The sequence below is a fragment of the Amphiura filiformis genome, chromosome 19 (genome assembly GCF_039555335.1).
Source record: "Amphiura filiformis chromosome 19, Afil_fr2py, whole genome shotgun sequence".
NCBI lineage: Eukaryota > Metazoa > Echinodermata > Ophiuroidea > Amphilepidida > Amphiuridae > Amphiura > Amphiura filiformis.
The window spans coordinates 40,839,018-40,853,352 of NC_092646.1; the positions used below are offsets into that span (position 1 = coordinate 40,839,018).

The 14,335-nt window shown below is 37.1% G+C and overlaps 1 protein-coding gene across 1 annotated transcript in view; it reads right to left on the minus strand.

The window, feature by feature from the left end:
* LOC140141304 (phosphatidylinositol phosphatase PTPRQ-like) overlaps window positions 1-14,335 on the minus strand; it is a 177,717-nt gene that overhangs the window by 122,895 nt on the left and 40,487 nt on the right. Inside the window, exon 2 of the mRNA XM_072163131.1 lies at window positions 776-1,087. Coding sequence (XP_072019232.1) covers window positions 776-1,087 — 312 coding nt within the window. The remainder of the gene's footprint in view (window positions 1-775; window positions 1,088-14,335) is intronic.

Genomic DNA, 14,335 nt, shown 5'->3' on the forward strand with positions numbered 1-14,335 from the left:
CCATCTCAGTAGGCTCCTTGCCTACTGATGGCTCTTTTCAGAACCATCCATCAGTAGGCAAGGGGCTGCCTTTGTCCTGAAGAAGTCTAGACTTACTCCTGACGAAAGCTTGACAGTTCTTAACTTGTCCGACGGCGAACCCCCTAAAAACCCACTAATTGTTATGAATTACAGTCGTAAAAGTCTTTCCCACAATCTCAGCATGCGTGCATTCATTTGTCCAATTTCTCTCTCAACAAGTGATATGCAGTTATTAACCTATAAGAGTCCAGTTGAAGCATGCTAGTTTGTCATTGTGCCTTAGTCTATCATTTAACCGTATTCATTAGTAATATATCATAGACAGCATTAAAAAGACTAGTTTGTGTCTGATGTCTTTTGTCAATCAAACTTGGTTTATTTACGTGTGTTGTGATGATTGAGTTTCTGAATGTGGCGGTAAAACAGCATGCCTTATGATTTAAAATTTTGCACCTTCAACTATATATAAACTGTCTCAAAAGTTAAGTCTTAGTAATAGCAAACTTTCCTTCCTGGAGGCACCATGTTTAAAATGTCTAGATAAGCGGTTTTTTGCCTTGTAAAAGTACCATAATATTTTACCATTTTCTTCAATTCCTTTCTCCAATGAAGGCACCAGATGAATTAATCGTCCTCTTACGTGCTACTAACCAATAGGGTCGTGGGGAGTTTGCTTAACAGTGACATCAGATGCAAACTAATTCTGTCTTTGATTCTGGCTTGTTCACACATTTTCCCATTTATAAAGACCTACCATTCTTTGATACTATAGGCACAATCACGTTAGTAGACATCCCATCTTGTTGTACCGTACATTTGAAAGCTCCAACCCTCTCTTTATCAGAACTAGCTGGTATCTCATGCCATGCTTCGTACTGAGTGGTATCATTGCCATTATAAGTGGTCCCAGGCAATGTGAATGATGCCCCTGTGATAGCACCCAGGTTGAAGCTGACTGTGGTAGCTGTAGTGTCGTCCCCTCCCAGGTACGCGGTGAGAGAGACATCGGTGAGGTTGGTTGATGAGACTCTGGGAGGATAACCAATGCAGGTAAAATCTGGTGCTCCTATAAAAGATGGAATAAAAATTTGTTATAAAATTATAAATGGATCATGTTATATATTTTAAGGGATTCACATGTTACAGTAAATTTCTTTAGAAATACAGTATTACAGTAGTACAATGTATGTGCAGTATGTGCTGTAAAGTGCCAGATCGTAGTAGCACTCTGAAAGAGACTGAGACTTAATTTCAGGCAATTGCCACACAGGGTAAATTATTTTGGTTATTTTGACTGTGTCTTATATATAATCACTGCAAGAAAAACGTCCAATCCAACTGCATAAAACTTTCAAATTAACCAAAATGTTCAAGAAACATTTGAGCCATAAGGTATGACATCCTAGCTCACAACACAATTTTATGTGGCAGGACTTAACAGATCAGCAACAGCTTAAAGGTGGAAAAGTTAATATTTCCAAAAGTCTGAAGAACTCAATTTTAGCTCTCTTGCAAGCTGAGGCCTGTGTGATGAAATTGTATATGTAGGTGAGCCCTTCCTCATTCAGAACAGATATTGTTATCAGATTTGCTGTTCAATTTTGTCAGGCTAGCATTAAAAACAACAATAATATTACCGTACCCTGATGAGGAAGATTAAACTATTACTCAAAGCAGAAAATTAATTTCTTAGTTTAGTTACAGTAGTTCCCAAAAGTCATCACTAACCTTTCCCTGTTATGCCACTTAAAAGCTTTGCAAGACAGAATCCAAAACTAATCATAGTTCATAGTTATTTTATTTCCATCATTAAAAAATATACAAAATAGAAAATAACAAAATACAATAAGATGGAGGAGGTACAATGAAAGTCAATAAGCCTGCAAAATGTTGACCCCCCCTATACAAAACTAAGAAAACTACTACCTTTCAAAAATACTACCAAAAACAAAGCCAAAACATTTACTAAAAAACAGCACTTACAAACATGTAGAAAGCAAGCTCAATAAACTTACAATACAATAGCAATTTGAATCAACGAGATTATAGATTATAATTTTTTCATATTTAGTTATCCTGGAGTCAAATAGAGTCACATTACTAGCTGCTTCAATTTCAGACTAACACAGGTAAAGTTCATAGCTACTGAACAATTTTGTGGAACTCAAAGCTTAAGATGGAAAAGTTCATATTTTAAAAAGTCAGAAAAAACACAACTTTCAGTCATTTTGCAAGCTTCCTTGGGCCTGTAAGAGCAAAGTTTAAGGTGAGTCCATACTCATTTTGTTTTTGATAATACTGTCTATTTTGGTCAGGCTAGCATAAAAAATATATGAAATTAATTTGTTAGCATTTTCGTTAGCACCCAAAAGTTACAATTACACTAGTCCTGTCAGCTGCCAAGGTCATGAGAGGGACATCTGGAGCTAGACATGAGTCATGGCTGGGGGACTCATTCCCTCCCCTATGCCATTGGTTTGGAGCAAACTTTGCACAACAAAGTTTAATACGCAATCCATGTAGAATCCACAGACTAATCCTAGAGTCAAACAGTCACATATTAGCTGCAGGGTCTTCAGCCTCAGACTAACACGGCTAAAGTTCATAGCTACTGTAATTTGACAAATTGTGGTAAGAGTTTGACAGTAGAGAATGTTGGCAGCAAATTTGAGACAGACTATAACAAAACATGTGACAGAGGCTGCTTTGTTCGATTACTATGTACTTTTGTAGGTTGACTGTATCATAATGACAGGCCTATATAATAGCTTGCTATAATCGCATTTGAGGGTGACGATTGATAGCACATTGAACTTGTGAAATGTAGAGCAAATGTTGCACTCATTTCTGTTTCTGAACTAGTCTTTGTCAAAGATGCTCGGGATGGGGTCCACACTGAAGGCGTTCATGCCGAAGGCATGAAACGAGAGTGCTCAAAGCCTGAGCAGGGAAGCGGAGATCTCCGGTTTTATTCAGAGTTTACCGATCGAGTGGTGGCTAAACACATCGCGTGCATAATATATGTATTATTGAATCATTGAATCAGTGAGGTATATAAAACTGTGTCTATTGCTATTCGTCTTACGTGTTGACGTATAAATTGTGTACATGTATATATATCAATAATTGTCTTACGTCTTGTTTATTGTGAAGCTACACCAATATTAATTTGTCATTCATGATAATAATATGATCGGCAAGCTAAATACATGCGTTGTATGATTGTAGGCGCTGGAATGAAATAGCAAGAGCGAAGTTTTACCTCATGACAATGTGATCAGTGAAAACTAATATTTAAATAGGAATCTATTCTTTATGCAAATCACACATTAACACTTTAACTGAAATAATGTGCATCATATCACATTCATTTTGTCAATACAGAAAATATAACACCACATGTACAGACTGTTCAATTCATTATTTGTGCTTTACTGCATGATAGTATGGTGTATGAGCTTTTTATGTTAATACTTTTTAATATTTGACTAACTATATGAATTTCTTCTAATTTATATTCATTATACATTATCATGATTATATTGTGTCTTTAAAACTTTAAGCATGGTAGGTATTATAGAAGGAGAATTCACGAACCCCGTTCCCTTTGTACTATGATCGTTACGAGTCGATACTGAGCAATCAGGTATGAATGGTGCACTATCGATTTGCTAAGCTTCTTATCTATTGAGCTTGGCCGGTTATGAACCACCGTTATCACGACTTCTAAGCAGAATAACGCTATTTTACCCACAAAGCATTGTGGCGTGACCATAAACAAAGGAAAACAATTTACTTCCGGTAATTTTATAACGCCAATATTTCTTATGGCCAAGCTTGGCGGATCATAGAAACAACATTGCCAGTCTTGGAAAACCTTTTCAAATCATTTCCACTGGTTTAATAAAAGTCCCGCAGACACCCGCCAGTGTTACTCATCATGATCAGAAAAAATACATAAATTCATCGTAACTTTGGAAGGAAATGAGGCAATTCGATCAGGTTTTCGTTAGTAAATCAACTTGAACTCGGAAACACAATGACACAAACACAATGACACAATGTCCAAAATTGTCAGAAATTGCGATCGTAGCGAAAAAAAAAATCGGGTTTTTTACGCTTTTTTGGACAAAAAAGGTCCAAATTTTAGGAAGAAAGTCCACTTTTCACAAAATTTGGAAAAAAAAGGTCCACTTTTTCAAAATCAGCACCCCCCCAAATGAAATCCTGCGTACGGGCCTGGTCTATACCAGTAGCGATTTAGCCCTTTTTGAACGGTAGCCCCGGGTACTAAAAAAAAAAAAAAAAAAAAAAAGGAGAGAGAGAGAGGGAAGGAGGGAGGGAGAGAGAGAGAGAGAAGAGGAGAGATCGAACTAGGAGAACGGGACATTATTTTGCAGGCTTCAAAATAGAAGTCAATTTGGGCCTTATGCGACTATAGATAGCCCTATACTAGCCTATATTTTGTGATAGGGGGCCTTACTTTCTGAGCACGCTGGCCACCCTGACGCTTTGAGAGCACACTTGTAGGCCTATGCCTAATGGCATAAATTGTCAGGGGGGCGGGCAAGTATAATATTTTGAGCATTTTTGAGCAGTTACTAGTTGTAACTAATGATACCGTTCAGGCGCGGATTCAGGGAAAGAGGAAAGGAGAAAAATTGCACGTAGGCCTATAGTAGGCCCATGCCTAAACCGCAATAGGGTCAATCTATATACCGTAATATAGGCTTATACATAAAGTTGTGTTTCTTCTTTCATTAATAAAAATTCCTTTACAAAAGGAATGGGAGCTCAAAGTGAGCTGGACGGGATATGGTGATCAAATCGAGAGAAATGCTCGATCCTGTGAAGGAGAGCGTGTATGATAACATTATAAAAGAAACAAATTTATTCCATGTTCACTACGGTCCGTTTCGCCCGAAGGCTATATGCTTATATAGGTCTGTGATAAGTTAGGCATTGCTTGAAGGCGGGTCCTCTGCCCAAAAGCATGTGAAAACTTACGGCGGGCCCGCCGATAGGGCCCGTCACATTTTGTCACCAAAGTCAGTAGGCATAAGGCGGACTCCACGCCTGGGGCACTTCAATTTGAAATGGATATAGGTGTAGGGCTGGCGCTTTCGCACTAAGGGGCATTCGTGAGAGCAACATGTAAAAAATATGGGGTCATTGGGTGAGAGCATGATTTTTGGCAGTCGGTGAGAGCAAAATGTAAAAAATATGGGGTCATTGGGTGAGAACATGACCTTTTTTTTAAATGGAATCTTTGGATGAGAACCAAAACAGCGCCACAAAATCCTCGAAAATCAAATTTCTAGTTCTAAATGGCTTCAAATTTCTTTATTTTTTCAAAATAAGTAACAAAATCAGTGATAAATGAAAGTTGCTGTTCAAATTGAACTTGTAAGGGTCTTTGGGTACCAGATCAAATGGAAAAATAGGGGGTCTTCGGGTGACAGAGCGCGGAGCGAGCATGTGTTCGTAAAAAATATGGGGTCTTTGGGTGACAGTGATGCTGAAAAAGGGGGTCTTAACAGCCCTACATACGCGTCACCTCCAAAGTTGGAGTGCCCCGGGACTCCACGCTGACTTCAATTCAACATCGATCAATGCATGCTTTAATTGCGAATCTCAAGTCTTAGGCCTAAAATGTAACATTTAAAATTTTACAATTTGAGTTCGGGCCCTTTTTTTTTTTTGATAAAAGTGTAAAAAGGATGAACCAAATGGTTTCAATTGGACCTTCATTTTCCAAATTTCAAAACTTCTCAGGGGAACATCCTCAAGACACCCCCCATGTATATAAACAACTGCCCGTTTTAACTTCTGTATTTAATACCCAGCACTTGATGATGTTTAAACCAAATACAGTAACAGTAAAAAAAAAGTGGCTTCAAAATTGGCCTGTCATTTCGCAAATTTGATATTTTCGGCTTTTTCAAACTAAAAATTTTACACAATAATATTGCCAAAATGGTCCACCAAATGGCATCAATTAGGTCTTCATTTTGCAAAAGTTTCTCTCTTCTGACACCCCAGCAGTCGCAACTTTATGTTTACATGTATACAGCAATACCGGGTAATTTATACAACAAAGGTCAAAACTTGTCCACGAATGGCTTCAATTGGGCCGTCATTTGGCAAATTTTCGGCCTTTTCAAATTTAAATTTAAAAATTTAAAAATGCGCAACTTCATGGGTACATAATTATAAAGCAATAATTCATACAATAAAAGTCCAAACTTGTCCACAAATGGCTTCAATTGGGCCGTCTTTTCGCAAATTTTAGGCTTTTTCAAACTCAAATTTTACACAATAATGACAGAAATGGTCCATAGTGCACCAAATGGCTTCAATTAGGTCTTCATTTTGTAAAAGTTTCTCACTTCTGAGGGGGGCACATCCCCCTCAGACACCCCCTGCACGCGAAACGTTATGGGTACATAATTATAAACCAACAATTCATACAATTTGTAAAAGTCAAAACTTGTCCACAAATGGCTTCAATTGGGCCGTCTTTTCATAAATTTTAGGCTTTTTTCAAACTAACATTTACACAATAATAGTGACAAAATGGTCCACCAAATGGCTTCAATTGGGTATTTATTTTCCAAAAGTTTCTTTCTCAAACTTTTTTACCCCATAATAGGAATTTAGTCCACCGAATGGCTTCAATTAGGTCTTCATTTTGCAAAATTTTCTCACTTCTGAGGGGGCACATCCCCCTCAGACACCCCCTGCATGCGCAACTTCATGGGTACATAATTATAAACCAATATTCATACAATAAAAGTCCAAACTTGTCCACAAATGGCTTCAATTGGGCCGTCTTTTCGCAGATTTTAGGCTTTTTCAAACTCAAATTTTACACAATAATGACAGAAATGGTCCACCAAATGGCTTCAATTAGGTCTTCATTTTGTAAAAGTTTCTCACTTCTGAGGGGGCACATCCCCCTCAGACACCCCCTGCCTCGCGCAAGCGCTCCGGGATGGCCGCTTCGCGGCCATATGATATTTTACAAAGATCTATTTTGCGCCCCCCGGTCTACGAATTCCTGGATACGCGCCTGTATACTGCTCATTATCGTCAATCCTCATATACTTTGAAATATTAAGCGTTCACTATTCACTTCACAAATCACTCAACTCAATACCAATCGGCTTAACATTACCTTTCTTCGCCGATTGAAGACGAAAAATCACACATTCTTCAAATCAAATTTGCAATTTCAGTCATTTTCTTCTTGTACTACTGCGCATGAGTATGTAAAGCATGTCATCATTTCACACAGCTCGTATCCAAACATAGCGCCACACGTGGCCTAGACTGGCCCCCAGTCTCGGTTCGGTTCCATCTCTGGATAATGTAACAATAAATAATTAAGTACGTAATGCCTTATGAAAAAAAATGCCAACTCCCCCCCTTATTTTCTTCAATGCCAAAAACCCATTCCTCTTCATCCACAAATCGACGCCACTAATTACACCCACCACAGTCAACCATGCAGCAATATAGAAATATACTCGTATTATAAGTGAACGCGAAAGTCCATTGAGCGCTGATTCCGAGACTGGTCCAATCTGTTAGAGATCTCACTTCCAAATATTCGTTCAACGAAGCACGGTGATTCCGATGTCAATTACGAAAGCCCCGCCCCAGTTTCAATTCAAATATGGTAGCACAAAGCTATGCCGCGGGATGTGACGCAAGATCGGATGGGACACTTGTCAACAACTGAGAGGTATTGAGCTCAAGTGGCACGCGTCTGATAGACCCATGGTACGCGCAATAATAAAAGGCAACCACTCGACTCGGACTTAGGCCTATTGTCCATATTGCGTACATTATCGCGTGCGGTTTGCAAATGTTTGCACATTATTTAGCTAGGGAAGCCTTTTCAAATATCCCCGCGCTGCCAAGCTGCGTTGATTGGTCGGATACAATATCGTTGTTTAGTCGCTTACACAAACGTTAATGTAGTGAAAACATGGACGTGGTATATAGAAAGATTGCGTGACTCCAAATCCGTAAAGTGAACTTCCAGCAGTTTGTGGGAGCTGGAAGTCAAATTGCCTACAGACTGGGAGGGTCCGTGTATTGGGTTGATTTTTAATGCTATGTAATCTACATTACCAGTCGTTCTCCACGGACCCGAGGGAGGGTCTACACGTGGCCCAACTTCGTCACTGTTGATTGATTGATTGATTGATTGATTGATTGATTGATTGATTGATTGATTGATTGATTGATTGATTGATTGATTGATTGATTGATTGATTGATTGATTGATTGATTGCTCGATTCATTAATTAATTCATTGATTTAATTTGAATTCATTTATTCATTAATTCATTCATTCATCCTGTTATTTATTTATTTATTTATTTATTTATTTATTTATTTAGGCCCCCTATTTATTTATTTGTTTGTTTGTTTGTTTGTTTGTTTGTTGGTTTATTTATTTATTTATTTTTAAATTTATATCTCCATTTTTAAATATAATATCAAATGCGCTTTGCCAGCTGTCATTTTCGTACATTACATTTCTAGCTGCCTATTACAAATTATTTACCAAACTCATTATGCATATAGTACACTATTTTCGTTTCCATGGCAATAGAGTACATAGGCCATAAGAGTAAATGCTCATGCAGAACGCCTATGGTAATAATGGTGGGGGTATCCAAACGATCATGAATGCATCTGGTTCAAGCCCGTCTTAAAACAGATCTGGATCAACTTTGGGTGTTTTTTGTTTTTGCTTTTTTTTTATTATCAGAATATCAAAAGAAAACATGATAAAATACTAGTAGGCCTACAGCCTCACAGCACCCCCATACACTCTCAAAAAAGTTTGCCCAACGTTGGTTGAGGAAGGCACATCCCAACGTTGGGTAATGTTTTGCCCAATGTTGTATAAATTCCTTTAGCTAAACCCAATATTGGGTAAAACATTACCCAACATTTTGCCCAACGGTGGGCTGTGTCCTCCTTAACCAACATTGGACAAACTTTTCTGAGAGTGTACAACCCAACTGACTAAATCGCCTAAAGCCCAGGGGTTTTTAGTGGAAAGGTGAATACGGGGATGTGTGCCAGATTTGAGGTGCAGTTTCAGTATAAGTCTAAATTTTTGTAGCAATTTTTAGAAACTAGTTTATAGATTAGGTGATTTTTTTTTCAATTTTTTTTTCTAAAAATCTGAAAAAGCCCAGATTTTTTTTTAACGTCATTTTTATAAAAATACAGATTTTTCCGTACCGTACATGTGCATGCATGAATGGTACCGGTAGCAGATTAATATCCAAACCACATTTACATCCATGATCCGCCCTTGTTTTACATTGAACCGAATAAATCCAGATTGAAAGCGCCATGTGGATGGGGTTGTAATAATTAAAAACACCTGTTGGGCGGTGCTGTCATATGAGCTCATTATGTATGTAGGCAGTGAATTAGCGATGACAAAATAGCGTAGGCATTATGATGCTATCTACTGAAGATAGCATTGACTCATATCCTACAATATCGACCCTTCCCATATGCATGGTTTGTAATAAATCATTGTGTCTAGCATCCCCTTTTTATGACATTATCCAGTAGATATCCACGAAAAAAAGCTTATTCCCAAAATTTCAGTTGATTTCGATTTTGCGTTTATGCATGCTTTAGTGTATTACACTGCTCCATAGACAATAGACAATGTCTCACTGGTAATTTCGTTCTGCTGCACCAGGACGTAATTCAAATTTCACGATATTTTTGCTCCATTAATCTGCAAGAATTTTTTTTACATAAACATTATGTAGCCAGAGGTTTCCAGTGGCATAACAAACTACTTTTTTAAAGAAAAGTAGGGGATGATGCTGTGGATCACGAAATGCCCTTTTAATATATTAACATGACTAGGTGGTTAATTTTTTTTAATTGTTATGGTCGTTGTTATTTTTTTACTTGTTGTTTTAGGGGAACTGCTTAATAGCCCAGAAAACAATAAAACACCGGTCAATTTAAAATGTAGTGAGGTCCAGACTTGAAAGTTGCACTTACATACAAATTTTTACAATACAAAAACACTCAGATATCATTACACAGATTTCCTTCCATTACACTGAATGCAAAATCAATACAATTTGCCTGCAATTTACTGCAACTTTCAAATCTTGGGCTACTTAAATGGGCTATTCCAGAAATTAATGGCAACCCCCCCCCCCTAAAGAAGACATGTAAATTTGTACCATAATGTTTTGGGAATTCCCATACCAAAATTATATCCGAAATAATGGGAATTCCCATTTTGAAAAAAAAAATGCTTACAAAAATGGGAATTCCCAGTGTCCCTAAAGAAGACATGCACATTTTTGCCAAAATTTTTGGGAATTCCCAAGCCTAAAAAGGCGTCTTTTTCTTGGGAATTCCCATGTCTTCTTTAGGGTTGTGAGAATAATGGCCATTTTTTTTTTTTTTTCCAGAGCAAAAAAATGGTGAAAAGTTTTGGGAATCCCATGTCTTCTTTAGGGGGTGTGCCTTTAATTTCTGGAATAGCCCAATGTACGCAGTGACGTCAATATTTAGTCAATTGCTATACAAATGTGGTGTCAAAATGTGCAGAAATAAATTCTGCTTCCAACGCATTTTACAGATTTAAGGGAGTTAGTTACTTTTTTGAGATGTTTATATATAAGCCTGACTGCCAGAATCAATTAGGTAAAATGTGCATCTCTCGAGACAGTTTTCGAAAATAACACATTCAAGCTTTCGTAGAAATTGAATCCAGGTTCAAGTGAAATAATTGTCATAAGCACCCAGCTGGTCCCTAAACGCATATTTCGATATTTGCATTTATATACCGCAATCAACAGAAACGTTATTTTTCTTTTTCCTCCCCAAAAAGAGTGAAAACACCTTAAGGTCGATTCTGGGTATAACACAAAGCTTCATAGAAAACTTGATATTTTCTGTTATGTCCAGTTATGTAGAATTGAGAAAGGAATACAATGGAGTGCAGCCAGTCAGTGACCCCGGGTATACTTTTGCAGAATTTTCTTTTCCTTTTGGTATGACCAATTGAGAATTTTGTTCCTAAAATTGCTCATTTTACCATGCGTGTCTAATTAATTGTCTTCAGAAATTTACTTGCTAGCATTTTTATTGTTAATTATCATGCGCACATAATATTCGGCATTTGAGCTGTAAGTGTATGTATGGGAATAAACGAAAAAGGTGCACTGGACTTTTAAAACTTTTAGTTCGTTCGTTATTATAGTTAGTAGTTTGAAAAGCAAATTGCATCATAAGAAACTTTTGTTCAAAATCTCATTATAGCCTAAATACAATTAATTGATGAAACAAATGGAGCTCAGTTTAAATGTTGTTTTGAAATTCACTTATAGGCCTATAGCAAGAAAGGAGTAACTTTTTTGCGAACGCTAAAAGTGATTCTCCAAGCACCAAAATGTCGGAAGTACATTATCTTTGACTTGTTTTAGGGAACCAGAAAGTTTTACTATGCAACGGTTCAAGAGACAAAACCAGTTTGACATCCAAAAGATTTGGTTTTTATTAACTTTTATTGTAAAAAATTATTAATCTTTATATTATTTACAGATGATTTCTTATAATAGTTTTTTAAAGAAAATTTTCGACAAAATCGAAACAAATGCAGCGATCTATACGAGAACGGATCTCTGAGGTAAAAAGTCGACACAAGTTGATCACCCACCAAGCAGGCAGGTATTCAATTTGATACAAAGGTTTAGTAATTAAACTTGACCATGAGTACATGCAATTAATTAACGCAGGTAAGAAAGCCAACCCTTTGTACCCTAAACACACACACAACTAACTTTGGAAAGGGCGTTGGAACACCGCGCTTTCGAAAGAAATTAGAGTTGGGTTTCTAGTTGCCTTTGGGGACACTAAGGGACGTACCATTAGATATTATCGGGGGGGCTAGGGAGTTAGGGTCAGGCAGAATTTTTTTTTTCGCTGCCTTTAGAGGCAAATTTATTTTTTCGCTACCTTCGGCGGCGAAGTTGTCTTTTTTCAATTTTAATGTATACCTTTATACAGAGGTGGGTAGGGAAAAAAAAATTTACTCATCAGTGAGGCAAAAAAATGTTTTTTACTCATCAAGGAGGCAATTTTTTTTTACTCATCAAGGAGGCAAAATGTTTTTTTTTTTCAAAAACCTCCCTAGCCTCCCCGATAATATCTAATGGTGCGTCCCTAATAATAAATAAATGTGCACCATACGCTTTTGATAAGTTTGCAACTGAAACAGGGTGGGTTAAAAAATTGAAATCCCTGTCTTTAATGTGGTATAACTTTGTTGTACATATACACCAGGCACAAAAAGAAACTCGTCAGTTATATTCATCCTTGCTGTTCAATAACTTGATAATTTTGGATTATTCTGAAATATACATTTTGTTAATTGGACTTTGCTTTCTTATTTGACAGCCTATTTGTGAAAAGCCCCAAACCCCAAAATCAAAAGTTGCATTTTCAACGATTTTGAATGGGAACGCATCGTTGTATTGCACACAAGCACCACGGGCCAATCAATAAAGCACACAGTATAACAGGCACAATTGAATCGTTAAAATTGCAACTTTTCATTTTGGGGTTTGAGAGTTTGGAGGTGCATATCTTGGTAAATTCTTGCTCAATGTTCACGAACAGGGTGTCAAATGAGAAAGAAAAGTCCAATTAACAAAATGTATATTTCAGAATAATCCAAAATTATCAAGTTATTGAACAGCAAGGATGAATATAACTGATTATATACTTCATTAATATATTCTTGTTCATTGATTGGTTAAAAGTGGATCACATGACCAAAAATAGTTCTACCATCAGTACTCCAATCCGTAAATAGTACCTCTAAGCCGTAAATAGTATTTGCAATGTCCCGGATGAGCCGTAAATAGTACCTCCAAGCCGTAAATAGTACTTTTGACCATGCCTTCCGCGTGCGCGCATTTGATGCGACGGAACAGTTCGCGCACACGAAACTGCCATGGCGTGATTTCGCGCTGCTGTAATTGGTTAGCCCGATTTTAGCCTATTCGATTTTTTTGAAGGGCAAAATATAGGTTGTGCTTAAATTGGTCGTGCTGTTCACTCAGGATAGAAGCTGGAGAGTCAAAACGTCAAATAATTTTCTTTTAACCTATCAACATGATCAATGAACAAAGAACATATTAATGAAGTATATAAAACAAATATATACTGCCTTTATTCGAAGTTCTGGTTAAAACTATAGTCCCTCGTTGAGATCAATAAATACTATTTTCCTTCGGGGCGCGGGCCCATAGTTTTAACCAGAACCTCTCATGGCAGTATATATTTGTATACTAGTTTCTTTTTGTGCCTGGTGTATATTGTGGTGCGAACTTCATAAAAAAATCATAGGGCCTATTATAATATTGCTATCTACTGCAGATAGCATCATTTGGTCCATCTTCCAATTGCGTTTGAATACTGTACAGCTATAGCTGACTATTCCATTAGAGAATGAATTTGGAGAAAACCTTCTGATAATTACAAACACTCGCTGAGCAGCAAGACCTTCCCTCTATAAGCTTTTAATCCGATAAGCTGATTATCTATTTGTTTGCATGAATTGGAAGACATTCTTTGATGTATTACTGAGCTCAATCATCTGAAATTACTGGAGCGTGAGCCACCCAGGCTGGTGGCTCAGCATAGTATTTTATTAACAGAAGGTTTTCTCCAAATTCGCTTCCTAATGAGTGATTTCATATCATATTTGTGGCAATTTTCCTGTGGGATTTTCTAAATTTTGCAATCGATTTGGCATGCGCCCCCCCGAGTCCCCGGGAAAACTGTAACACAGCAAAACTATTTCAACATATTGATTAAAAATGTAATAAATTTGATCAACTTTTGGTTTTCATTTGAGACTACATGTAAATTTAAGTTTGTACCTGCACAACATAATTTTTTTTTCTCGCACAATTATTTGTATTTTTACCAACCTTTTTGACAATTGATGCACGATCATAAGGGTTGTTTGCACTAATTCCCATATACTTTTATGTTGCGCCATATAATTATTTACGATCATAAAAACAAGTATTAAATAAAATAAAAAGAACACGGAACAAAAACACTAAATTAATTGGAAACGCTTCAGGACAGTGAAAGCATTACAAACACGTCCTGAATTCCATAGGCGATTAGGAGAAAAACGCAGGTTGCAGAGGACTCCTCAAATTAAGCCAAGTTTGTGAAACTTCTGTTTATAAGCTGGTATAAGCAGTCCAGTTTCATACTTTTAAAC